Source organism: Crotalus tigris, unplaced genomic scaffold (genome assembly GCF_016545835.1).
Source record: "Crotalus tigris isolate CLP2741 ecotype Arizona unplaced genomic scaffold, ASM1654583v1 scf7180000024308.805542, whole genome shotgun sequence".
Classification (NCBI taxonomy): domain Eukaryota; kingdom Metazoa; phylum Chordata; class Lepidosauria; order Squamata; family Viperidae; genus Crotalus; species Crotalus tigris.
In genome coordinates, this window is record NW_024100480.1 from 50,001 (window position 1) to 73,866 (window position 23,866).

A 23,866-nucleotide genomic window follows, 5' to 3' on the forward strand; every position below is an offset into this window, starting at 1 on the left:
TTTTCCAGGACTTTCCTGTTTTTCCTCTGAAGATGTTTCGCTTCTCATACAAGAAGCTTCTTCAGCTCTGACTGGATGGTGGGGGAAGGATTTATACTCCTTACAGACGGCTGGTCATTTGCCTTCATCTGAGAGCCGTTGAGGCCACTTGGAGGTTTACCTGCGTCCTGAGAGTCACCCGAGTGATGCAAATGAGTGTGGAGCCTTCTTGGAACTCCTGATGATATCATCTATCTCCAGAAGCTTCTTCAGCTCTGACTGGACGGTGGGGGAGTGGAAGGATTTATACTCCTTGCAGGCGGCTGGTCATTTGCATTCTTTCTGTGAGTCGTTGAGACCACTTGGAGGTTTACCTGTGTCCTCAGAGTCACCCGAGCGGTGCAAATGGATGTGGAGCCTTCTTGGAATGGCTGAAAGGGTTGGCACACCCATTTGCACCACTCAGGTGACCCTGAGGACACAGACAAACCTCCAAGTGGCCTCAACGACCCTCTAAAAGAATACAAATGACCAGCTGTCTGCAAGGAGTATAAATCCTTCCACTCCCCACCATCCAGTCAGAGCTGAAGACGCTTCTGGAGATAGATGATGCCATCAGGAGTTCCAAGAAGGCTCCACACCCATTTGCACCACTCAGGTGACCATGAGGACACAGGCAAACCTCCAAGTGGTCTCAACGACTCTCTAAAACAGTGGTTCTCAATGTTTGTGTGACGGCGACCCCCGTCACACAAACGTTCTGCGCATGTGTGGTGCCGCGCGCATGGCGGCGGCGCGCATGCGCGGCGCCGCCCCCTGAGGGGGAAAAATGGCGGATCGCCGCCTTTGGCGACCCCCGAAAAATGGTCGATTGACCCCAAATGGGGTCGCGACCCATAGATTGAGAACCGCTGCTCTAAAAGAAGGCAAATGACCAACCGTTTGGACAATAATGGGGGAAAAAAACCCTTGTTTTTCCCCCCTATTTTTTCAGTTTTTTTCCCCCCAGGCCTTCCCATCTCTAGTTACTAACTCAACAACTGCAATGGTTCACGTAACAGCTGTGGCAAGAACGGGCGTAAAACGAGGCAAAATTCACTGAACAAATTTCTCACTTAGTTCTCACTGTCAGGAAATCCCTCCTTCGTTCCCGGTTGCTTCTCTCCTTGGTGAGTTTTCCATCTGTCGCTTCCATCGGTGCTTTGGAGAAGAGATTGTTCCCCCCCCCTCATCTTTGGGGCAGCCCCCGAAATCAGCCGAGTTGTGAATTGTGAGACCAGCCGAGGCTGGCCAAAGAATCCTACATCTCCTTCCGCTCGAAGAAGGCCTGTTTTTGGATTCACTAACTTGTTTTTTATTCTGTGGAACAGGGCTGGGTCACGCTAACCTGGATTCAGCGTCCAGATTGCTTAGAAAATGCTGCCTGACCCAGTAATAGCCTGTCTCAGAATAATACAGGAAGATAATTCTCCGTCCATTTTCCAATTTCACCCGCAGGATTGCTTTGTTCCCTTTTTTTTTTCATGCTGCCTTGTTCCGTGACATAACAAACACTCTTTTTCTTCCTTCAAAAAAAAAAGCCCACGTGGATTTCAGCTACCTTTATATTTCCAACCTGCAAGAAGTTCCTTTTGCCTGCCCCCTTTTTCAGAGATAAAAGTTTTTCTGAGCGGCCCTACTGGATATTGGATGGAGCCAAGTCAGACTTTCTGGTTTTATTCGAATAAATTTGATTTTCTATTTTTACATTTCAATATTTAAAAAGCAACGTGGCGGCTGGGTTAATCGATAATTCAATAACATACAAGTATCTTTAGTACAGATCTCAAACTACCACATTAAATAAGTCCCTTCTTTTCCCCTTGGTATTTTACGGTCTCATATTTAAACTAATACCATTGTTATTATAGCGATTAAATAAAAAATAGCTTTCTTATGTTTATCAATAATTTTTAGCTTATACGTATCTGGGTTGTTTTAACATTCAATCTTTATAGACAATCAATGTCCTAATTAGTTTTTCCCAATTTTTAGTTTCCCGTTAATATTTAAATTTAACGTTTCATGTTTATAATTTCCAAGTTTTAAATAACCCCAATTCCCTTTATCACAATTCATCACAAGATCTAATGTTCAGGATGCATGTCTTATCTATTTGGATTCTCACCATAATAAATTTGGCTTGGGGGGGGGGTGTTGGCCTGGGGGGATAGGAGTGGGATAGATGCGGCCCCAGATTTTTTTTCTTTTCTCTTTTTGTAAAATGTTTATTAATTTTTCCCTACAGCTCCACAGCACTTACGCAATGACGTGTGGTCTGAGTTTATTATTCAAGAATACAAATTTAATTCCTAATCTTTTAGTCTTTTCTCCATCCATTGGTAGAACAAGTCCCAAGTCTGATAGTATAATAATAATAATAATAATAATAATAATAATAATAATAATAATAATAATAATAATCCAGTCTGAACATCTGGCTGACTGTGCAATGATCATAATAATAATAATAATAATAATAATAATAATAATAATAATAATAATGACTCGATAGGTAGACAAAATGCCAAATCCAGTCTGAACATCTGGCTGACTGTGCGATGATCCATAATAATAATAATAAAAAAGTTGGAAGGGACCTTGGAGGTCATCTAGTCCAACCCGCTGCTCAATGTCCGTTTCTGCACATTCTAATATTTTTAAAATCATTTCTTTTTCCAATATTGTGCAAATACGATTCTTGCCCCTGGTTGTTTTTTTTTTTTTTTTCTACTGTACTTTTACCAACAATGGATTCACTCTGGGCAGTGAGAAGGATTAAATCAAGGGAACAGTTTGATCAGAAAGCAGGAAGATTGGGAATTACAAAGAGAATTGGGAGAATCTTATTTCTTTGCCATTCGCGGCTCGGTGACAGGTGAGATTTGGGTACCTGGGACTGTGACCCCCAAAGGTTACCTTACCTTTTGCCCAAGAGCTCCAGGTGGGCCTGGGGCCCCCCTTTCTCCCTGGGACCCTGGTGTACCGGGATTACCCCGGATTCCCTGGACACCTTGTGCTCCAGCAGGCCCTGGTGCTCCAGGTTCGCCCTGGGGGAAAGGAAGTGGAAAGATCAATCACCCTGGGAAGAAAGTAGGGTGGAATAAAGTTCTGTGGTGTTTACCATCTTCCAAGAAGAGACAGTTTGTGGTTAAAGGTTGAATGTGTTTATGTAGTGTATATTGGAGGGGGCGGCCTTTGGAGAGCGGAATGCAACGAAAGCTCATTTTAATGTATGCTGATTAGTGTGCATTCGAAGTGACAATAATAGAATAGAATAATTCTATTCTATTCTATTCTGTAATTCTATTCGATTCTGTAATTCTATTCTATTCTATTCTATTCTATTCTATTCTATTCTATTCTATTCTGTAATTCTATTCTATTCTATTCTATTCTATTCTATTCTATTCTATTCTATTCTATTCTATTCTATTCTATTCTATCCCATCCCATCCCATCCCATCCCATCCGATATTTTCTATTCTACTCTACTCTACTCTACTCTACTCTACTCTACTCTATTCTATTCTACTCTATTCCTGTAATTCTATTCTATTCTATTTCTATTCTATTCTATTCTATTCTATTCTATTCTATTCTATTCTATTCTGTAATTCTATTCTGTAATTCTATTCTATTCTATTCTATTCTGTTCTGTTCTGTTCTGTTCTATTCTACTCTACTCTACTCTACTCTATCCCATCCCATCCCATCCCATCCCATCTATTCTATTCTATTCTATTCTATTCTATTCTATTCTATTCTATTCTATTCTATTCTATTCTATTCTATTCTATTCTATTCTATTCTATTAACTGTGGGGTCTTTGGTGCTCTCTGAGCTTGGTGGTTTTCTTGCTGATTTGGTTAGCTGGTTGTTAGCACCCAATACCCAAAATAACAAAGTTGGAAGGAACCACGCGGCATACTTATTTTCAGGGTTTGAAATCACAATTGGACAGGATGAACTTTCCATCCTTTTAATGTTTTTTTTTTTCACCAGATGCGGAATATTGTCAAAAAAAAGTCCAAAGGGTGGTCACTGTCCTACAATCGAAGCCCCTCCCCTTTTTTAACAAGCAATGACTGCTACCCTGGTTGTTTTGACCCCCTTCTGGGGTCTCCCTGAGTCCCTGAATTAGGTGCCCAGTCTCCATCGTGAAAAACACAAGCTTTTTACTCTACCAACCTTACGTCCAGGAGGGCCAGCTTGCCCTACAGGACCCCGGAAACCAATCCCTGGTTCTCCCTTGAAAGTAGATGAAGGAAAAAAAAAAGAGGACACGTCAAGTCATTGGCAATTGGCACCCCCAAATCTGGGAGAAGCCTAACATAGGGCACAAACCAGGCTGGCAAATTGAATATTTCCCTTAAATTGGCTACTTGCAACGGGGTTGCCTTCCTCACACACAGGGAGAATCCCTCCTTCGAAAACCCAATTCCTTTACCTTTTGACCCACTTCGCCGTCGCTGCCCTTGCTTCCCTGGAAGACACAAAAGTAAAAGGTAAAGTCTCTAGTCCTCAGGGTGACGCACGTTTGGTTTGACGTATTGCGGTAGAGTATGTATTGCTCTGGATTAGACGCAAACGGTGAATAGCAGCAGCATGGGGGATTTCCCAAGGAAGGAGAGAGTGCAGTTGGTACGCAGCTCTTTACCTTCCCAGAGTAACTGTTTTGTAATGAGTTTTAACAATTTGGGGTTTTGTTGTTGTTGTTGGTTATTATTATTATTATTGAATTGTTTTGTTTTATTTTAAACTTAGCACACTATTATCACAGATAATAGATGGGAGGTTATATTAAATTACTAAACAAATAAATAAATTAGCTGGATTACATGTGTATATGTATGTGTATGTGTATGTGCATATATCTATATATCTACCTTTACCTCTCTCTCTCTCTCTCTCTATCTATCTATCTATCTATCTCTATTATATCTATATCTGTATATATCTATATCTATAGATATAGATCTATCTATCTATCTATCTATCTATCTATCTATCTATCTATCTATCTATCTATCTATGTTTTCTGAGGTGTTCGCGGGTGTTTGTACATAGGTCTTTGGTTATTCGGGTTTTCTCCCACGTAAAATTGGAAGTGTGTTGGCGACGTTTCGACAAAGTCCCATTCATCATCTTCAGGCTGGTGTTTTCGGCTTCGTGCTCCTAGAACACGGGAAAAGACCCGAATACGCCAAGACCTGCATAACTATACCTGTGAACATCTACGAAAACAAATAAATATACAGAGCTGGAGTGGTGGAGTTAAATGAACCATTAGCCTAGATTAGTTATGTTACCACACATAGCCCAAATTTTTATATATATTTATTTATGTATAAATTGAATTCAGGAGGAGTTGAACTTGAACTGTTTGTGGTAACGTAACTACTCTAGGCTAATGACTCATTTAACTCCACCACTCCAACTTCGCCTGCTCTTCTCCTACAAATTGCCACACCATTCCTCCTCCTTTTGATGCTTACCTTCACAGCTGCTTCTCCTGCCTCTCCTGGGTCTCCCTGAAAGAAGAAACAAAAGTCTGAATCTATTCTACCTGGCTGCCAATTCAACTTTATCATACACATTTGACCATCTTCCCGGACTTTTCTCTCTGGACCTTTAGATATGAAGGTAGTTTGTTTAATGACTGAAGATACAACATCATTGAAAAAAGTGACTTAAGAGTAGAACAGAATGCTGTTAGAAACATACCTTTTCACCTTTGATCCCTTTGTTTCCAGGAAAGCCCTTTTCTCCCTGCAATGGACACAAGAAAACCAACAACCATGTCAGAGCATGCACAGTCTTATTGCGCTGAGATAACCCAGGAGTAAATACAGTAAACAGTGGTCTATATTAAATGGTGGTTTATTTTACACTATCCACAATATGCACCAGGGACAGTATACATACACGTGGTAATACAGCAAACTCCAACACACAGCAGTTACAGCAGGAAAACGGACGAGAGAGAGAGAGACACTCCAGCAAAACCTTCCCTTTTATACTCAGGCTCTTAAAGGGATACAGACCCTGCTTGCTCTTAAAGAGACACAGACCCTGCTGAGTCATTCCTATCATTGCATCATCCACCTTATATTACTTTACATCATTGCATAAGCTGTTTGGCTATTAAACCATTACCTCGACAAACCACAACATGATTTGTAAGATGATACCCCACACTCTATACTGAGCCACAGGTTAAGCCCAAAGGGATGCATTCACACAACCCGTGAAGCCCAAAAGACATAGCAAAGGCAGAACTAAGCTTATGGTGTTGTCAGAATGAAGCCACAAGGTCTCTCGCTGACCCATGGACCCTGAATACACCCTCAAAATCCTTCCATTCATTGGTAGGGCCTGTCCAGAGATCACTTGATCAAAGGTGCCACTAGCTCGGTCCTTCTGAACATAAGGGTCAAGTACGGAACTCAGGTTTCAGGAAGGTGACCTAGATAAGCTCTTTGCCTTGACCCAGGGGTGTTTTTGGTCAACAAAAGCAAGATGGCGATCTTGATGGCATGAATGAAGTGCCTTCTGGTTTTTAGAACAGAACAGAACAGAATAGAATAGAATAGAATAGAATAGAATAGAAAATATAGAATAGAATAGAATAGAATAGAAAATATAGAAAAGAATAAAAATATGGAACAGAATAGAATAGAATAGAAAAAATATGGAATAGAATAGAATATAAAATATGGAATAGAATATAAAATATGGAATAGAATAGAATAGAATAGAAAATATGGAAAGAATAAAAAATATGGAATAGAATAGAATAGAATAGAACATATAAAATAGAATAGAATAACAGTTGGAAGGGACCTTGGAGGTCATCTAGTCCAACCCCCTGCTCAGGCAGGAAACCCTATACCATGTCAGACAAATGGCTGTCCAATCTCTTCTTAAAAACCTCCAGTGTGGGAGCACTCACAACTTCTGGAGGCAGGTTGTTCCACTGGTGAATTGTTCTACATTTTTTAAAGTTCAACCATCTTGATTTTGTTGAGCACATCCTCCAGATAGCATTTCTGAGAAGGAAAAGAATGCAAGGTCAGTTCTGGCCAGCTTTTGCAGAGGCATCAAATTTTGGCTGAAGCCCTCGGAGGGAAGCGTGAATTGATTATTTCCCCCCACTCCCTGAAGTCTCCTGCTCAAGAACGCACGGGTTGCGTAATGGACAAGCACACCGACCTTCTGACCTCGGAGGCACGCAGAATCAAGACCCACCGAGGCTGGTTCTCCTTCCTTCTAAAAGACAGAAATCGTCGCTTGTGTTATTTTTAGGAATGTTCTAGATCCCCCCCCCCCCGTTTTACCTCAGACTGCTTTATTGAACGAAGCCAGGGAAAAAAAATCAGAAATGTGCCTGGGTTCCTACCACATACTAAGCCTAGACTGAAGACACAATTCTCGGGTGTGTCAAACGCGGGCTGCCCAGGGCAAATATGCAACGGGGATGTAATGTGAGAACCAACAGAAGACAATCTTTGTATCTCAGGGTTGAACTCTCTCAGCTTGGTTGGTTTCCTTGCAGACATTTTATTACCCAACCAGGTGACATCATCAGCGCTAGAAGGGAGAGGAGTTTGTGGGGAGGAGGAGGAGGAGGAGGAGGAGGAGGAGGAGGAGGAGGAGGAGGAGGAGGAGGAGGAGGAGGAGGAGGAGGAAAAAGACTGTGGGGTCCTTGGTGCTCTCTGAGCTTGATGGTTTTCTTGCAGACGTTTTTTTGACCCACCAGGTAACATCATCAGTGCTAGAAGGGAGAGGAGTTTGCGGAGAGGAGGAGGAGGAGAGGGAGTGAGAGGAGAAGAGGAGAAGAGAGGAGAGGAGGAGAGGGAGGAGGAGGAGGAGGAGGAGAAGGAGGAGGAGGAGGACAAAGACTGTAGGGTCCTTGGTGCTCTCTGAGCTTGATGGTTTTCTTGCAGACGTTTTTTGACCCAACCAGGTAACATCATCAGTGCTAGAAGAGAGAGGAGTTTGCGGAGAGGAGGAGGAGGAGGAGGAGGAGGAGGAAGAGGAGGAAGAGGAGGAGGAGGAGGAGGAGGAGGAGAAGGAGGAGGACAAAGACTGTGGGGTCCTTGGTGCTCTCTGAGCTTGATGGTTTTCTTGCAGACGTTTTTTTACCCAACCAGGTAACATCATCAGTGCTAGAAGGGAGAGGAGTTTGTGGAGAGGAGGAGGAGGAGGAGGAAGAGGAGGAAGAGGAAGAGGAGGAGGAGGAGGAGGAGGAGGAGAAGGAGGAGGACAAAGACTGTGGGGTCCTTGGTGCTCTCTGAGCTTGATGGTTTTCTTGCAGACGTTTTTTTACCCAACCAGGTAACATCATCAGTGCTAGAAGGGAGAGGAGTTTGCGGAGAGGAGGAGGAGGAGGAGGAGGAGGAGGAGGAGGAGGAGGAGGAGGAGGAGGAGGAGGAGGAGGAGGAGGAAAACTGTGGAGTTCTTTGTGCTCTTCTATTTTCAAATATATTTTACTTTTTATTTTTTTTCCCATATTGTTAATAATGCATTTCTTATATAATGATTTCGGAAATATTTATGAACTTTATGTTTCCCATACCCTAAAAAGGCGTGGCACCCCAATTGTAAATCATGCCCCTCCAGATATAACAAGCAATTGTCACTACTAGGAAGAATTGCCATCGTGAAAATGAATGTACTACCGAAAATCTTATTTCTATTTCAAACAATGCCTATAAAACTTGTGAATTTTTTTTTTTAAAGATTTAAATTCACTAGTCTTGAAATTTGTTTGGTGAGGAAAGAAAGCTAGAATTAAGATGAAAATGCTACAAGATGCCAAGAAAAATGGAGGATTTGGTTTACCGGAGTGGGTTTTATATTATCAAGCATTCGTATTAACATGGGTAAAAGAATGGATGACTCTTAGAAATAAAAGGTTGTCTTTATTGCTCTTCTAGCTTGTTTGTTTTCTTGCAGACGTTTCATGACCCAACTAGGTAATATCATCAGTGCTGGAAGGCAGTGGGGTTTGAAGGGAGGAGGAGGAGGAGGAGGAGGAGAAAAACTATGGAGTTCTTTGTGCTCTTCTAGCTTGTTTGTTTTCTTGCAGACGTTTCATGACCATTGATCCTGATGCCATCCCTCTGTTGAGAACTTGACACCTTACCAGCACTGCAAATGTTCACGCTTAATGAAAGACAGCAAATGGTTTCCATTGATGAAAAGGGCAGAAAAGCAGAGAGAAGACATCGCTCAGTTAGGGGAAACAGTAATGGCTCTCCCTTGATTTATTTATTTTTTTCTCTTTTCTTTATCTCAGCATAAGAAAATGGGAAGTCAAGAATTCAGGACTTAGTTGGGGCTTTGTGCTGTTGCCTTAGTTTACACTCTGAAAGGAACGCTGATTTTATTTTTATTTATTTTTTTTTTCATTTCTCCTAAAGATTACCTTAATCCTCTTTGCTCCTTGAGGTCCAGGATAAGGCTGCAAGAAAAACGAATAAATGAGTATTTTGTATTTTGTACTTGAGGTGGGGGAAAAAACCAACGAAACTTTGATTGGGGGTTTGACTGATTCGATGGACTTGTTATAGAAAGAGCTAGTTTCTACTACTGTGGAAAAGTAGAAAGGTGAGGTCCGATGTTAATATTTTATTCTACTGCAGTGGTTCTCAACCTTTTTAATGCTGCGACCCCCAACCGGTCGTAAGTCAAGGACTACTCAACTGGTGCAGCACCGTTTGCAGAATGGGACTTTTGGCGGGCTCAGCAGGGCAGAGACAGCCTGGACAATTCCTATTGGCTTTGGAAAGCCAATAGAATTAGACTCTATTCAAGAGAGTCTATTCTATTGGCTTTCAGAAGCCAATAGAATAAAAGGGAGGAGCACAGCTAAGGAAAAGAGGGAAAAAATGGCGGACTGCGTTGTTTGGCGACCCCCGTGAAATGGTCGTTCGACCCCAAATGGGGTCACTACCCACAGGTGGAGAACCACTGGTCTACTGCAACAGAGGAAGTTGGAAGCCAACAGCTGTTTCTTTTCTTTGTCCCTTCTCTGCCCCTCACCTTTTCTCCTCTTTTCCCGCTCCACCATTGGCTTTTGTATTTTTTCTATTTTATTCTATAATCTAATAAAGCGGGGGTCTTCAGACGTGGCCACTTTAAGACTCGTGGACTTCAACTCCCAGGATTCCTCAGCCAGCCCTGAGGGCTGGCTGAGGAATCCTGGGAGTTGAAGTCCACGAGTCTTAAAGGGGCCACGTTTGAAGACCCCTGTAATAAAGTGTGACAAACTGATTTTAAAAAAGAAAAGATTTAAGATGTATTGCTGCATATGCTTATTTTGGTTTCTCCATTTTGCTTCGCTCTTCCCCCGTTTCCTTCAAGTTGCTATTTGCTGGCTTAAAGGCCATAATAAATTTTTTTTTTTTAAAAAAAATGAAGATGAGGCAGGTGGATGCTCTACTCCCCTCTTTAAGCTTCAGGGAAAGAGACAGCGCTGCTTGATACTCACCCCGTAATTCCACCAGCGTCCTACTGAGGGTCCCCCAATTTGAAGATCCCCGGGAGAACGGACCTGTGGACGCACAACGAGAACGCACAGAGTTGTCGAAAAGCAAATTTAGGATTTCTGGACTGGGAAGAGGAAGGCGAAATTCTTACAACTGGGTGCCCTTTCTCCACTGTTCTCCTAACTCGGAGGATGCTTCATGCTTTGATACCAGCTTCCCTTTCCTGCTGGCGGGAAGAGGCTTACCTCAGTTTAATAATAATAATAAGAAGAAGAAGAATAAGAATAAGAAGAAGAAGAAGAAGAAGAAGAAGAAGAAGAAGAAGAAGAAGAAGAAGAAGAAGAAGAAGAAGAAGAAGAAGAAGAAGAAGAAGAAGAAGAACAACAACAACAACAACAACAACAACAACAACAACATCCACATCTGCCTATCCCAGGTCCTTGGTAAGGACTCGATAGGTAGACAAAATACCAAATCCAGTCTGAACATCTGGCTGAATGTGCAATGATCCATAATAATAATAAAGTTGGAAGGGACCTTGGAGGTCATCTAGTCCAACCCCCTGCTCAGGCAGGAAACCCTATACCATTTCGGACAAACGGCTGTTCAGTCTCTTCTTAACAACTTCTTGAGGCAGGTGGTTCCACTGCTTAATTGTTCTAACTGTCAGGAAGTTTCTCCTCTACCATTCCAGACAAGTGGCTGTCTGATATATATCATATATCATATCTCTATCTCTATCTATCTATCTATCTATCTATCTATCTATCTATCTATCTATCTATCTATCTATCTATCTATCTATCTATCATCAGAATAACAGAGTTTGGAAGGGACATTGGAGGTCATCTAGTCCAACCCCCTGCTCAGGCAGGAAACTCTATACCATTTCGGACAAAGGGCTGTCCAATCAAACACTTCCAGTGTTGGAGCATTCGCCGCTTCTGGAGGCAGGTTGTTCCACTGGTTAATTGTTCTCACTGCCAGGAAGTTTCTCCTTAGTTCCAGGTTGCTTCTCTCCTTGATGAGTTTCCATCCGTTGCTTCTTGTCCTGCCTTCAGATGCTTTGGAGAATAGCTTGACTCCCTCTTCTTTGGAGCAGCCCCTGAGATACTGGAAGACTGCTCTAATGTCCCCCCTCGTTCTTCTCTTCATTAAACAGGACCAACCCAATTCCAGCAACTGTTTTTTTATATATGTTTCAGCCTCCAGTCCCCTGATCATCTTGGTTGCTCTTCTCTGCACTCTTTCCAGAGTCTCAACATCTTTTTGAGATTGTGGTGACCAAAACTGGTTTAAACGCCTTTGCAGTCAAGCTCAGTTGAATAGGCCTTCTGCAACCTACAATACAGTTGGTGGATGAGGTAGCTGTTGTGTATATTACGCACCGCTCTTGCGTCTCCCCGTTTCCAGTCAGGACCGGCAGTTTTAGCCAGAGGGGGTATGCCATATATGAAATGTTAGATTCTAAATGAGGAATTGTGGCTGGAGGGGGGGGGAGGAAGGCTTGGTCTGAACACAAATCAAATAGAAGAGAATATCTGTGGCTGAGGGTTGAACTGTGGGGTCCTGGGTGCTCTCTGAGCTGGGTGGTTTTCCTGCAGATGTTTCATGACCCAACTAGATAACATAATCAATGCTTAGGAGGAGGAGGAGGAGGAGGAGGACTGTGGGATCCTTGGTGCTTTTTGAGCTTGGTTATTTCCTTGCAGACGTTTCATGATCCAACTAGGGAACATCATCAGTTCCAGAAGGAAGGAGGATTTGCGAGGAGGAGGAGGAGGAGGGCAACTGTGGGTTTTTGGTGCTCTCTGAGCTGTTATTTTCCTCTCCTCTCTTCTCCTCTCCTGTTATTTTCCTCTTCTCTCCTCTCCTTACTTTCTTTCTCTCCTGTTTTTTACCTCCCCCTCCTCTTTCTTCCTCCAATCCTCTCTTCTCCTGTAATTTTCCTCTCTTCTCCTCTCCTCTCCTCTCCTCTCCTCTCCTGTTATTTTCCTCTCCTCTCCTCTCCTTAATCTTCTCTCTCCTGTTTTTTCCCTCTCCTCTCCTCTCCCCTCCTCTCCTGTTATTTTCCTCTCCTCTCCTCTCTCCTCTCCTTACTCTTCTCTCTCCTGTTTTTTCCCTCTCCTCTCCTCTCCTCTCCCCTCCTCTCCTGTTATTTTCCTCTCCTCTCCTCTCCTTACTCTTCTCTCTCCTGTTTTTTCCCTCTCCTCACTCTCCCCCTCCTCTCCTGTTATTTTTTCTCTCCTCTCCTCTCCTCTCCCCTCCTCTCCTGTTATTTTCCTCTCTCTCCTCTCCTCTCCTCTCTCTCCTCTCATTACTCTTATTCTCTCTCCTATGTTTTTTCCCTCCCTCTCGCTCTCCTCTCCTCTCCCCTCCCTCCTGTTTATTTTCCTCTCCTCTCCTCTCCCTCCTCTCCTGTTATTTTCCTCTCCTCTCGCTCTCCTCGCTCCTCTCCTACTCTTCTCTACTCCTGTTTTTTCCTCTCCTCTCCTCCCCTAATCCCCTCCCTCTTCTGTTATTTCCTCTTCCTCTCCTCTCCTCTCCTTACTCTTCTCTCTCCTGTTTTTTCCCTCTCCTCTCCTCTCCTCTCCTCTCCCCTCCTCTCCTGTTATTTTCCTCTCCTCTCCTCTCCTCTCCCCTCCTCTCCTGTTATTTTCCTCTCCTCTCCTCTCCTCTCTCCTCTCCTTACTCTTCTCTCTCCTGTTTTTTCCCTCTCCTCTCCTCCCCTCTCCCCTCCTCTCCTGTTATTTTCCTCTCCTCTCCTTACTCTTCTCTCTCCTGTTTTTTCCCTCTCCTCTCCTCTCCCCTCCTCTCCTGTTATTTTCCTCTCCTCTCCTCTCCTGTTATTTTCCTCTCCTCTCCTCTCCTCTCTCCTCTCCTTACTCTTCTCTCTCCTGTTTTTTCCCTCTCCTCTCCTCTCCTCTCCTCTCCTCCCCTCTCCCCTCCTCTCCTGTTATTTTCCTCTCCTCTCCTCTCCTCTCCCCTCCTCTCCTGTTATTTTCCTCTCCTCTCCTCTCCTCTCTCCTCTCCTTACTCTTCTCTCTCCTGTTTTTTCCCTCTCCTCTCCTCCCCTCTCCCCTCCTCTCCTGTTATTTTCCTCTCCTCTCCTCTCCTTTCCCCTCCTCTCCTGTTATTTTCCTCTCCTCTCCTCTCCTCTCCTTACTCTTCTCTCTCCTGTTTTTTCCCTCTCCTCTCCTCTCCTCTCCTCTCCCCTCCTCTCCTGTTATTTTCCTCTCCTCTCCTCTCCTCTCCCCTCCTCTCCTGTTATTTTCCTCTCCTCTCCTCTCCTCTCTCCTCTCCTTACTCTTCTCTCTCCTGTTTTTTCCCTCTCCTCTCCTCCCCTCCCCTCCTCTCCTGTTATTTTCCTCCTTACTCTTGTCTCCTAACTATCCTCTCCCCTCTTCTCTCTCCTCTTCTCTCCTGCCCTGCCCTCCCCTTGCCTGCCCATTTTAATCCATTATAAGTTTAGCATTTCAATCCCCTAGATTTATTATTGTGAAAGAAGAACAATTGGAAGGAAAAAAAAAACCCTCTTCCCTTTAGTTCACCGGTAAAACAACTGGCCTTTCTATAAAATTTCCCGTAATGAAGGTAAATTCCTCCTGCCCCCCCCCCCAATCTTTTTAAGCGACACTTTCCCCAATAGTCTTTGTCAGGTACTTTTAAGGAGGCTTTGCCCTTAAGAAGGCATTTAAAAATAAACTTCTTTTCGTGAGCTTTTTCTCTCCCCCCCCCCAGCTTTAAACTTAGAAAAGAATAAAGCAAAACTTCCTAACTTATACTTGTGCTAGGTTGCCGGGATGAAAACTGAATTTCCTATCAAGACAGCTAGTCCTCGATTTACGACGGTTCGTTTAGTGACTGCTCAAAGTTACAACGCCTCTGGAAAAAGCGACATATGACCGTTTTCCCCCCTTAACGACCAATGCAAGCGTCCCCAGGGTCACGTGATCAGAATTCAGAGGCTTTGCACCCGACTCGCGTTTACGACGGTCACCGTGTCCTGGAGTCACGTGATCCCCTTTTGCGACCTTCCAACAAGCACAGTCACTGGGAGAAGTCCGGATTTGTTTAACGACCGTTTTGATGCTAAGTTAACAAACGCCGTGATTCACTTAACAACTGTGGCAGGAAAGGTCGTAAAAGGGGGCAAAGTTTACTTAATAAATGTTTCACTTAGCAACAGAAAAGTTGTACCACTTTTCCTTGCTGGGGAAATTAACCATCTTGAAGATGCTGGATGCAAAAAAAAAGCTGATCGTCACCAATTGTTCTATAAATCAATAGCAGCAAAGGTCTATTTTATAGCCCCCGGGTTTAATTTAAAACGGTTGGCTAATTAATGAAAGTTACTCGATCTTCATCTCCCATCTAGTAAGCACTGGCCACCAGACACCAATCGCGATTTAAACCCCTCCAAAATTAGGATTAAAGGAGGACCTCGCGGGTGGAAAGGCGGCCGTTTATGGCCCATTTCAGATTGATAATTATTCCTTGATATTGGATTCGGAAAATGAAGAAAGACCCACCCAGGGGCTGTTTGAAAAAGAGATTAAATCTGCGCCTTCAATTCTCCAAGTCTTCTCTTCAGACACTGAACAGGTTATTTGGACAGAGCGAGTGGAAAAATCCCACGCCATAATTCTGGAACCGGAGAGATGAGGAAAGCGAAGGGATTATTTTATCTCGTCTTTTCAATTCGGTCACAAAAGATAAGAAGAAATCAAAAGAGACCAGACGGAGCAAAAAACTAGGGCTAATATACCTACAGGTCGTCCGTGACTGACAGTCATTTGTTTAGTGACCATTTTGAAGGGACAGCAGCCCTGAAAAAGAGATTTATGAGCGGTCCTCACACTTACGACCGTTAGTTTCCTCACGATCACATGACCCACATGTGGGCTGGTGTATACAGGTAGTCCTCAACGTACGATCACCATTGAGCCCAACATTTCTGTTCTTAAGCGAGACATTTGTGAAAGTGCTTTTTTGTCCCGTTTATGACTTTGCTGGCCACAGTGAATCCGGTTTCCCCGTGGATTTTCCCCATCCAAAGGTCACAAAAGGGGGGGTCACATGACCCCAGGACACAGCAACGTTCATAAGTACGAGTCAGTTGCCATTTGGTTCACGTGACCCTGGGGGAGGCTGCAAAAATTGTGAAAAACGGTCATACGTCATTTTTTTCCCGGTGCCGTTGTCACTTTGAATGGTCGCTAAATGAACCGTTCTAAGTCGAGGACTCTCTTTTGGCCAGCAAAAGCTGGCCAAAGGTGATCACATGACCCTAGGAAGCTGCTTAAGAGCCATGTCTTAAGTTTGTCGAGGTAGAGAAAAACGGCTGCAATCCATTTTTGATCTGGTTTGATTGCATCTTATCTTTTGTTCTTTGCAGAGGAAGGGACCAGAATAAATGCACAGAAGTGTTTCTTGCACAGATGAGCAGACAGCACGTTGGTCTAAGGCGCTAGGTTAGAGAGCAGGAGACGGTGAGTTCTAATCCTGCCTTAGGCATGACAACTGGCTTAAGTGACTTTGGGCCAATCACCAGGAGACAGTGAGTTCTAGTCCTGCCTTAGGCATGAAAACCAGCTGGATGACTTTGGGCCAAACACCAGGAGACGGTGAGTTCTAGTCCTGCCTTAGGCATGAAAGCTGGCTGGGTGACTTTGGGCCAATCACCAGGAGACGGTAAGTTCTAGTCCTGCCTTAGGCATGAAAGCTGGCTGGGTGACTTTGGGCCAATCACCAGGAGACGGTGAGTTCTAGTCCGCCTTAGGGATGAAAGCCGGCTGGGCTTTGGACCAATCACCAGGACCAATCACCAGGAGTCAGTGAGTTCTAATCCCGCCTTAGGCACGAAAGCCAGCTGGGTGACTTTGGGCCAATCACCAGGAGACGGTGAGTTCTAGTCCCGCCTTAGGCATAAAAGTCATCTCAGTGACTTTGGGCCAATCACCAGGAGACGGTGAATTCTAGTCCTGTCTTAGGCATGAAAGCTGGCTGGGGGACTTTGGACCAATCACTAGGTTACTGTGAGTTCTAGTCCTGCCTTAACCATGAAACCCGGCTGGGTGACTTTGGGCCAGTCCCTCTCTCTCAGCCCAGACCACCTGAGAGAATTGTTCTGGTGGTGAAAATAGGAAGGAAGAAATTGTGTCGGATATGTTTGCCACCTCTTGAGTTATTTGTAAAAATAATAAAGGCAGGGTAGAAATAAAATAAATAAACAATAAAGTTAACCACGAGCCAGACTGCAAAAGCATATTTTGGGGACATTACAATGAGAGAGCTTTTCTAGGTCATCCTACTTAAGAGGAGAATATTTTTTTTTCCCCTCAATGTTTGTGGGGGGCTTGAGAAATTTGCCCCTGGCTTCAAAAGAGACTTCAGATTCTGCTGGGCCCAAGCCTGGTGGAGCAAATGTTTATTAATGTTCCACTAACCAGCGAATATGCAGATTTATTTTTAAACATCTCACCGACTACAGGCGAGGGAGAAATTTAAAAACAAACATTTCTACCCACCACAAACTCCCTGGATTCCTCTGCTTTGATTTTTAATTGACTCGCCATTCATTTCAAAACAGGCGCCAGGAGTGGCTGAATTTGATTTTAATTCTATTCCTTATTAAAGGTTTCCCTGCTCTGGTTTCATAGGTAGCCCAAGTGTTTATTTAAAAATAGATTTACAGCAGGGGTCCCCAGCCTATACTCTGCTCTTGGCCAGCGAGACGCAGAAATAGCTGGCCGGTGCACGTACACATGGGCATGCATGTCCCCCCCATTCACGCTAGTGCCCACAGCATGCGCGTGGGCGCGAACGGGAATGCTAGCGCGGGGCAGGTGTCCGCAGCCCATTTGTGCATGTAGCGCTAGCCCGGGCAATTTGCGCAGCCCATTTGCACTTGCACAAACGGGCCACTAGCTGCCCTGATGGTGCACGGCTGTTCACACATGCGCACAGCACCGGCGCATGCTGCATGCATGAATGGGGCTGCTAGTGCTGTGGCCGTGTGTGTGGCCCCGCGCGTGCATTGATGCACACCAATTTTGAAGCTGCTCTCCTTTCCTCCGGTCTTCGAGCCCAGAAAGATTGGAAACCGCTGATTTAGAATCTGTGCACAGTACAAGTTAATAATAATAATAATAATTAATAATAATAATGTTGGAAGGGACCTTGGAGGTCATCTAGTCCAACCCCCTGCTCAGGCAGGAAACCCTACACCATTTCAGACAAATGGCTGTCCAGTCTCTCCTTCAAAACTTCCAGTATTGGAGCATTCACTGCTTCTGGAGTTGTACAGCTTATAACCACGTGACCCCGGGATACAGCAACCGGCATAAGTACATGCCAGTTGCCAAGTGTTTGAGTTTGGGTCACAGGATCACGGGGATGAAAAACGGTCTTATGTTAATTTTTCAGCGCTGTTGTAACTTTGAACCGTCACTAAACGGTTCAAGTCGAGTGTGTTCTAGGCCCCAGATGAAAACCAGAAGTAAGGGCATCTCCCAGAACATTTAGAGTGGCTGAATGCAATGCAGGCAGTCTTTGACTTATTACAATTCGTTTAGCGACGGATTGACTTTGCTTGAACGAAAAGTCACAATAACGTGTTCGCATGACCCCGGGACACTACAACCGTCACAAATATGAAACAGTTGCCGAGCATCCGAATTTTGATCGTGTGACTGTGGGGAAATGGCGCAATGGTCGTAAGGTTGGAACGTGGTCGTATGTCTGTTGTAACTTTCAGCAGTTACTAAATGAACGGCCGTAAGGCAAGGACTCCCTGTATCTCTCCTACGGAATCACTGTTTTTTCTTGACTTTCCCTCATGCTCTTAATAATCCAAGACATTTATAAGCTAAGGAGAAGAGAACAAGGACATCGTGCTGATGACGTTACCTGGTTTGGTAACGAAACGTTCAGAAATAATAATAATAATAATAATAATAATAAAGTTGGAAGGGACCTTGGAGGTCATCTAGTCCAGCCCCCTGCTCAGGCAGGAAACCCTATACCATTTCGGACAAATGGCTGTCCAGTCTCTTCTTGAAAACTTCCAGTGTTGGAGCATTCACAGCTTCTGGAGGCAGGTTGTTCCACTGGTTAATTGTTCTCACTGTCAGGAAGTTTTTCCTTAGTTCTAGGTTGCTTCTCTCCTTGGTGAGTCTCCATCCGTTGCTTCTTGTCCTGCTTTCAGGGGCTTTGGAGAAGAGCTTGACTGCCTCTTCTCTGGGGCAGCCCCTGAGATATTGGAACACTGCTGTCATGTCCCCCCTGGTCCTTCTCTTCGTTAAACTAGACATAACCAATTCCTGCAACCGTTCATTATATATGTTTTAGCCTCCAGTCCCCTGATCATCTTTGTTGCTCTTCTCTGCACTCTTTACAGAGTCTCAACATCTTTTTTACATCGTGGTGATATTGAAATAAAACTTGGAGAAGAAACCACAGCCAAGACTTTAATAATCCTCTCCAAATCCTACTTCAAATCTGTCCTTTCTCTGGTTTCCCCCACCCCACCCCCAAATCCAGCTTTCACAGCAATATTGTTTTTTTTTAACCAGGGGGAAAGCCATTTCGTTGTCTATTAGAATCATTAAAGAATTATTTTTTTTTAGAACAGAATAGAGCTGGAAGGGACCTTGGAGGTCATCTAGTCCAGCTCCCTGCTGAGGCAGGAGAACCTCTACCCTTTCAGACAAACGGCTGTCCAGTCTCTTCTTAAAAACTTCCAGTGTTGGAGCGTTCACAACTTCTGGAGACGGGTTGTTCCACTGGTTAACTGTTCTAATTTTTTTTTTTAGGGTGTTCAAGTCTGGCTACGAAAACTGCACCCTGGGGGGGGGGAAGGGGATGGAAAACCTGTCAATCTCTTGGACGGACATCGAAATAGCCTGATCACTTAGTAGGGTCTTGTCTGCCATCCTCTTCCTTCGCACGAGCAATTTTCATTGATCTGATCTTCCTCGAAAAAGACCCCCTTGTCCATCTTTGTTCTTGAAACTCGAGAAAAGAGGACGATCAAAGATCTTCGCCAACAACTGAATCCGTTCACTTCGTTCCAGGTTGACACGTTGATGAAAGATAATATTAGCCATTATCTTTCCTTGGAAAAAAAGGGGGTGTGTGTCAACCCCAGAGAAAATTCAGAAAAATAGGTGAACGGTGGCATTTGTCCTGTTTATTTAGTGACAAGGTGGGCTGCGTGGGAGAATTTTCAAGCTTTTATTTCACAGTCACCGCTCCGTACCTTCGTGCAGTACAAGGGAAACTTTGGGCATTTATTTTACAGGTAGTCCTCGGCGTATGACCACAACCCAGCCCGGGACACAGCAACCGTTATAAGTACGAGTCAGTTGCCGAGCAGCTGAATTTTGAGGATGTGACCGTGGGGGCTGCTACAAGGGTCATAAATCAACTTTTTTCGGTGCCGTTGTAACTTTGAACAGTCACTAAATCAAACTGCTGCAAGTTGAGGACTACTTTGTATTTTATTTTATGGGAGTTTGGGGGTGTGTGCCATTTTTGGGGGGGTATTTATTAGTTTAATCAACTCCTGTCTTCTTATGGGGTGTTTTTTAAAAATTGGTTTTGTTTATGTATGATAAGCCACTTAGTGTTGATTGAATTGGGCAGGTGAATAAATACAACTACATTAGAATAGAATAGAATAGAATAGAATAGAATAGAATAGAATAGAATAGAATAGAATAGAATAGAATAGAATAGAGTAGAAAATATGGAATAGAATAGAAAGGAATGGAATAAAGAATAGAACAGAACGGAACGGAACAGAACAGAACAGAAAAGAAAAGAATAGAAAAGAGAATGGAATGGAATGGAATAGAATAGAATAGAATAGAATAGAATAGAATATGAAAGATAGAATATAGAATATAGAACATAGAATATAGAACATAGAACATAGAACAGGACAGAATAGAATATGGAATGGAATAGAATTGAATGGAATGGAATGGAATAGAATAGAATCTGAATAGAATAGAATAGAATAGAATAGAATAGAATAGAATAGAATCTGAATAGAATAAAGAATCAAATTGAATAGAATAAAGAATCAGGTCATAAGTTGAGGACTCCCTGTAAAGGGGGTCCATCAGTTAAGACAGCAAAGCTGGAATCTTTCTTTCTTTCTTTCTTTCTTTCTTTCTTTCTTTCTTTCTTTCTTTCTTTCTTTCTTTCTTTCTTCCTTCCTTCCTTTCTTTTTTCCTTCGTTCTTTCCTTTCTCTCTCTCCTTCCCTCCCTCCCTCCCTCCCTCTTTCTTCTCATTCCCTTCTTTCTTTCTTTCTTTCTTTCTTTCTTTCTTTCTTTCTTTCTTTCTTTCTTTCTTTCTTTCTTTCTACAAGGAATCCTCTGGGGAGGTTGTTAAATGTCAGTAGGATCCCTCATGATCTCCATTCGCTGCCGCTTTTGAGTGGATCCTATCACCCGATTGCTACATGAATCTTTGTAGGAACAAAATCAACCCTTTTTTTAAAAAAAATGACTGAGCCTGACTTGATCTATGCGTTGACTGCCCTCTAGTGGAAGCTGCAATAACTGCTGACAAAGAATTCCTTTTTATTGCCCGCAAAAATTACCTCAGGTGAACATCAGATGTTATTTTATTTTATTTATTTTATTTTTTATTTTATTTTATTTTTTATTTTATTATTTTATTATTTTATTTTATTTTATTTTATTATTTTATTTTTATCCCTCCTTTATTGATTTGTATCCTGCCTTTATTATATATACAAATAACTCAAGACAAGGAACACACACACGAGCCCCTCCTATTTTCCCCACAACAACAATCCTGTGAGGTGGGTTGGGCTGAGTGAGAGTGATTGGCCCAAAGTCACCCAGCTAATTTTCATAGCTAAGGCAGCACTAGAACTCACCGTCTCCTGGTGATTGGCCCAAAGTCACCTAGCTGGGTTTCATGTCTAGGTGGAACTAGAACTCACCGTCTCTTCGACTTACGACAATTTTCACACTTAACAACGGTTGCAACGTCCCTGTGGTCATGTGATCAAAATTCGGACCCTTGGCCACTGGCTCACATTTACGACGGTCACCGTGTCCTGGTGTGTGTGTGTGTGTATGTGTGTGTGTGTGTGTCACACGATCCCCTTTTGCGACCTTCTGAGAAGCAAAGTCAACGGGGGAAAGCCGGATTCACTTACTGACCGGGTTACTAACTTCACGACGGCAGGGATTCGCTGAACAACGGTGGCGAGAAAGGTCAAAGGGGGCCAAGCTCACGTAACACCTGTCTCGCTTAGCGATGGAAATTCGGGGCTCAGTTGTGGTCGTAAGTCGAGGACTCCCTGTCGTCCTGCGAGATGTAGAGTGGCCGTAGGGATACTTTACCTTCCTCGGATTCCTCAGAGTTGATCGGCTGGGGAACCTCGTTGCCTCCTCCGTATCCTGAGGGACCGTTTTAGAAGGCGCACCGCTTCCATCCCGACGTTCCGCTCTGCTGGGGATTGTGGGAATGTCGGTCGTTTTCCAAACTTCTAGCTCTTCCGGTTTCTGGGAGTTGGTTGCTGTGTCAGACATCACAAACCCCTGTGTTTCACGACTGCTTGTAGAGGGAAGGCTTTCTGGAGTAACAACCTAACACAACGTGAAAATGCAGTTTAGGAGCCTGAGGAATTTTTTTTTTTTAAATGACAACAGTATTTGTGAGAAAGATTTTCTATCCAAGACTTTCTTTCTTTCTTTCTTTCTTTCTTTCTTTCTTTCTTTCTTTCTTTCTTTCTTTCTTTCTTTCTTTCTTTCTTTCTTTCTTTCCTTTCTTTCTTTCTCTCTTTCTTTCTTTCTTTTTTCTTTCCCTCCCTCCCTCCCTTCCTTTTTTCTCCTGTCCTCTCTCTCTTCTTCTCTTCTCTCCTCTCCCCCACCCTTACCCCTCCCCTCTCCCTCCTCTCCCCTCCATTCTCCTTCCTTCTTCTCTCCTCTCCTCCCTCCCTCTCCTATCCTCTCCCCTCCTCTCCCCACCATTCTCCTTTCTTCTCCTCTCCCTCCCTCCCTCCTTCCCTCTCTCCTCTCCTCTCCCCTCCTCTCTCCTCTCCTCCTTCCTCTTCTCTCTCTCTTCCTCTTTTCTTCTCTCCTCTCTCCTTCCTTCTCCTTTCTCCCTCTCTCCCTCCCTCTCTTCTTGTCTCCTCTCTTCTCCTTCATCCTCTCCTCTCCTTTCCTCTTCTTCTTCCTTTTCTTCCCTCCCTCTCTTCCTCTCCTCTCTTTCTTTCTCCTCCCTCCCTCTCTTCCTCTTCTCTGCTCTGCTCTCTCCTCTCCCTCTTCTCTTCTCTCGTTTCTCCTTCCTTCTCCTCTCCTCCTTCTTCTCTCCCTCTCTCTCTTCTCTCACCCTCCCTCCCTTCTTGTCTCCTCTCCTTCATCCTCTCCTCTTCTCTCTCCTCTTCTTCTTCCTTCTCTTCCTCCCTCCCTCCCTCTCCTCTCCTCTCCTCTCTTTCCTTCTCCTCTCTTCCTCCCTCCCTCTCTTCTTCTCCTCTGCTCTGCTCTCCTCTCTCCTCTCCTTCTTCCTCTCCTCTCCCTCCTCTCTTCTCTCGTTTCTCCTTCCTTCTCCTCTCCTCCTTCTCTCCCTCTCCCTCTTCTCTCTCCCTCCCTCCTTGTCTCCTCTCCTTCGTCCTCTCCTCTTCTCTCTCCTCTTCTTCTTCCTTCTCTTCCTCCCTCCCTCCCTGTCTCCTCTCCTCTCCTCTTACTGATAATAAAATAACAATAAAATGGTAGTGGGAACGATTTTCGGAACCCACACCACCTCCAAACTCCAATATCCACTTCCGGGGCCAGAGGTGCCTGAGACCCTCACCGTAGAGTTTTGGGGGGGTGATCCTTGCTGCTGTTGCTGCTTTTTCTTCTTCTTTCCCCCCTTCTCCTTTTCTTTCTTGGCATCAGCAACCTGGGGGGCCATCCTTTGTACCCCGCCCTGCAGAAGGAGGTCCGTCAGTTCCTTCAACAGAGCCAGCTACAAGTTGAAAACAAAATAAAAAGAAAAGTAGAAAATGGGGGTTGATCCTGTTCTACCACCAAAGAAAGCCCAGCCAGATCTGAACTAGAAAATAATGAGAATTGTCAGAGTTAAGGCATCTTCCAGATTTGCTGGGATTACTCAGAATTCCTTCACAGTACTGTATGTTAGCTAGGAATGCTGGGAGCTGTAGTCTTCTGAAGGATACCAGGCTAAGGAAACGACAGGTAGCCCTTGAGTTTCAACCATTCATTTAATCCAGTGGTTCTCAACCTGTGGGTCGGGACCCCATTTGGGGTCGAATGACCATTTCACGGGGGTCGCCAAACAATGCAGTCCGCCATTTTTTCCC

The 23,866-nt window shown here is 44.0% G+C and overlaps 1 protein-coding gene across 1 annotated transcript in view; it reads right to left on the reverse strand.

Annotated features, from left to right (window-relative positions):
- The window catches only part of LOC120299688 (collagen alpha-1(XXVII) chain-like), a 49,143-nt gene extending 25,642 nt beyond the window's left edge, over positions 1 to 23,501 (reverse strand). The window contains exons 1-10 of the mRNA XM_039324748.1: positions 23,356 to 23,501; positions 21,903 to 22,148; positions 10,517 to 10,579; positions 9,452 to 9,487; positions 7,234 to 7,290; positions 5,746 to 5,790; positions 5,517 to 5,552; positions 4,469 to 4,504; positions 4,210 to 4,269; positions 2,943 to 3,068 (exon numbers count right to left, since the gene is read on the reverse strand). Coding sequence (XP_039180682.1) covers positions 2,943 to 3,068; positions 4,210 to 4,269; positions 4,469 to 4,504; positions 5,517 to 5,552; positions 5,746 to 5,790; positions 7,234 to 7,290; positions 9,452 to 9,487; positions 10,517 to 10,579; positions 21,903 to 22,148; positions 23,356 to 23,457 — 807 coding nt within the window. The 5' untranslated portion in view covers positions 23,458 to 23,501. The remainder of the gene's footprint in view (positions 1 to 2,942; positions 3,069 to 4,209; positions 4,270 to 4,468; positions 4,505 to 5,516; positions 5,553 to 5,745; positions 5,791 to 7,233; positions 7,291 to 9,451; positions 9,488 to 10,516; positions 10,580 to 21,902; positions 22,149 to 23,355) is intronic.
- Positions 23,502 to 23,866: the final 365 nt, after the last annotated feature.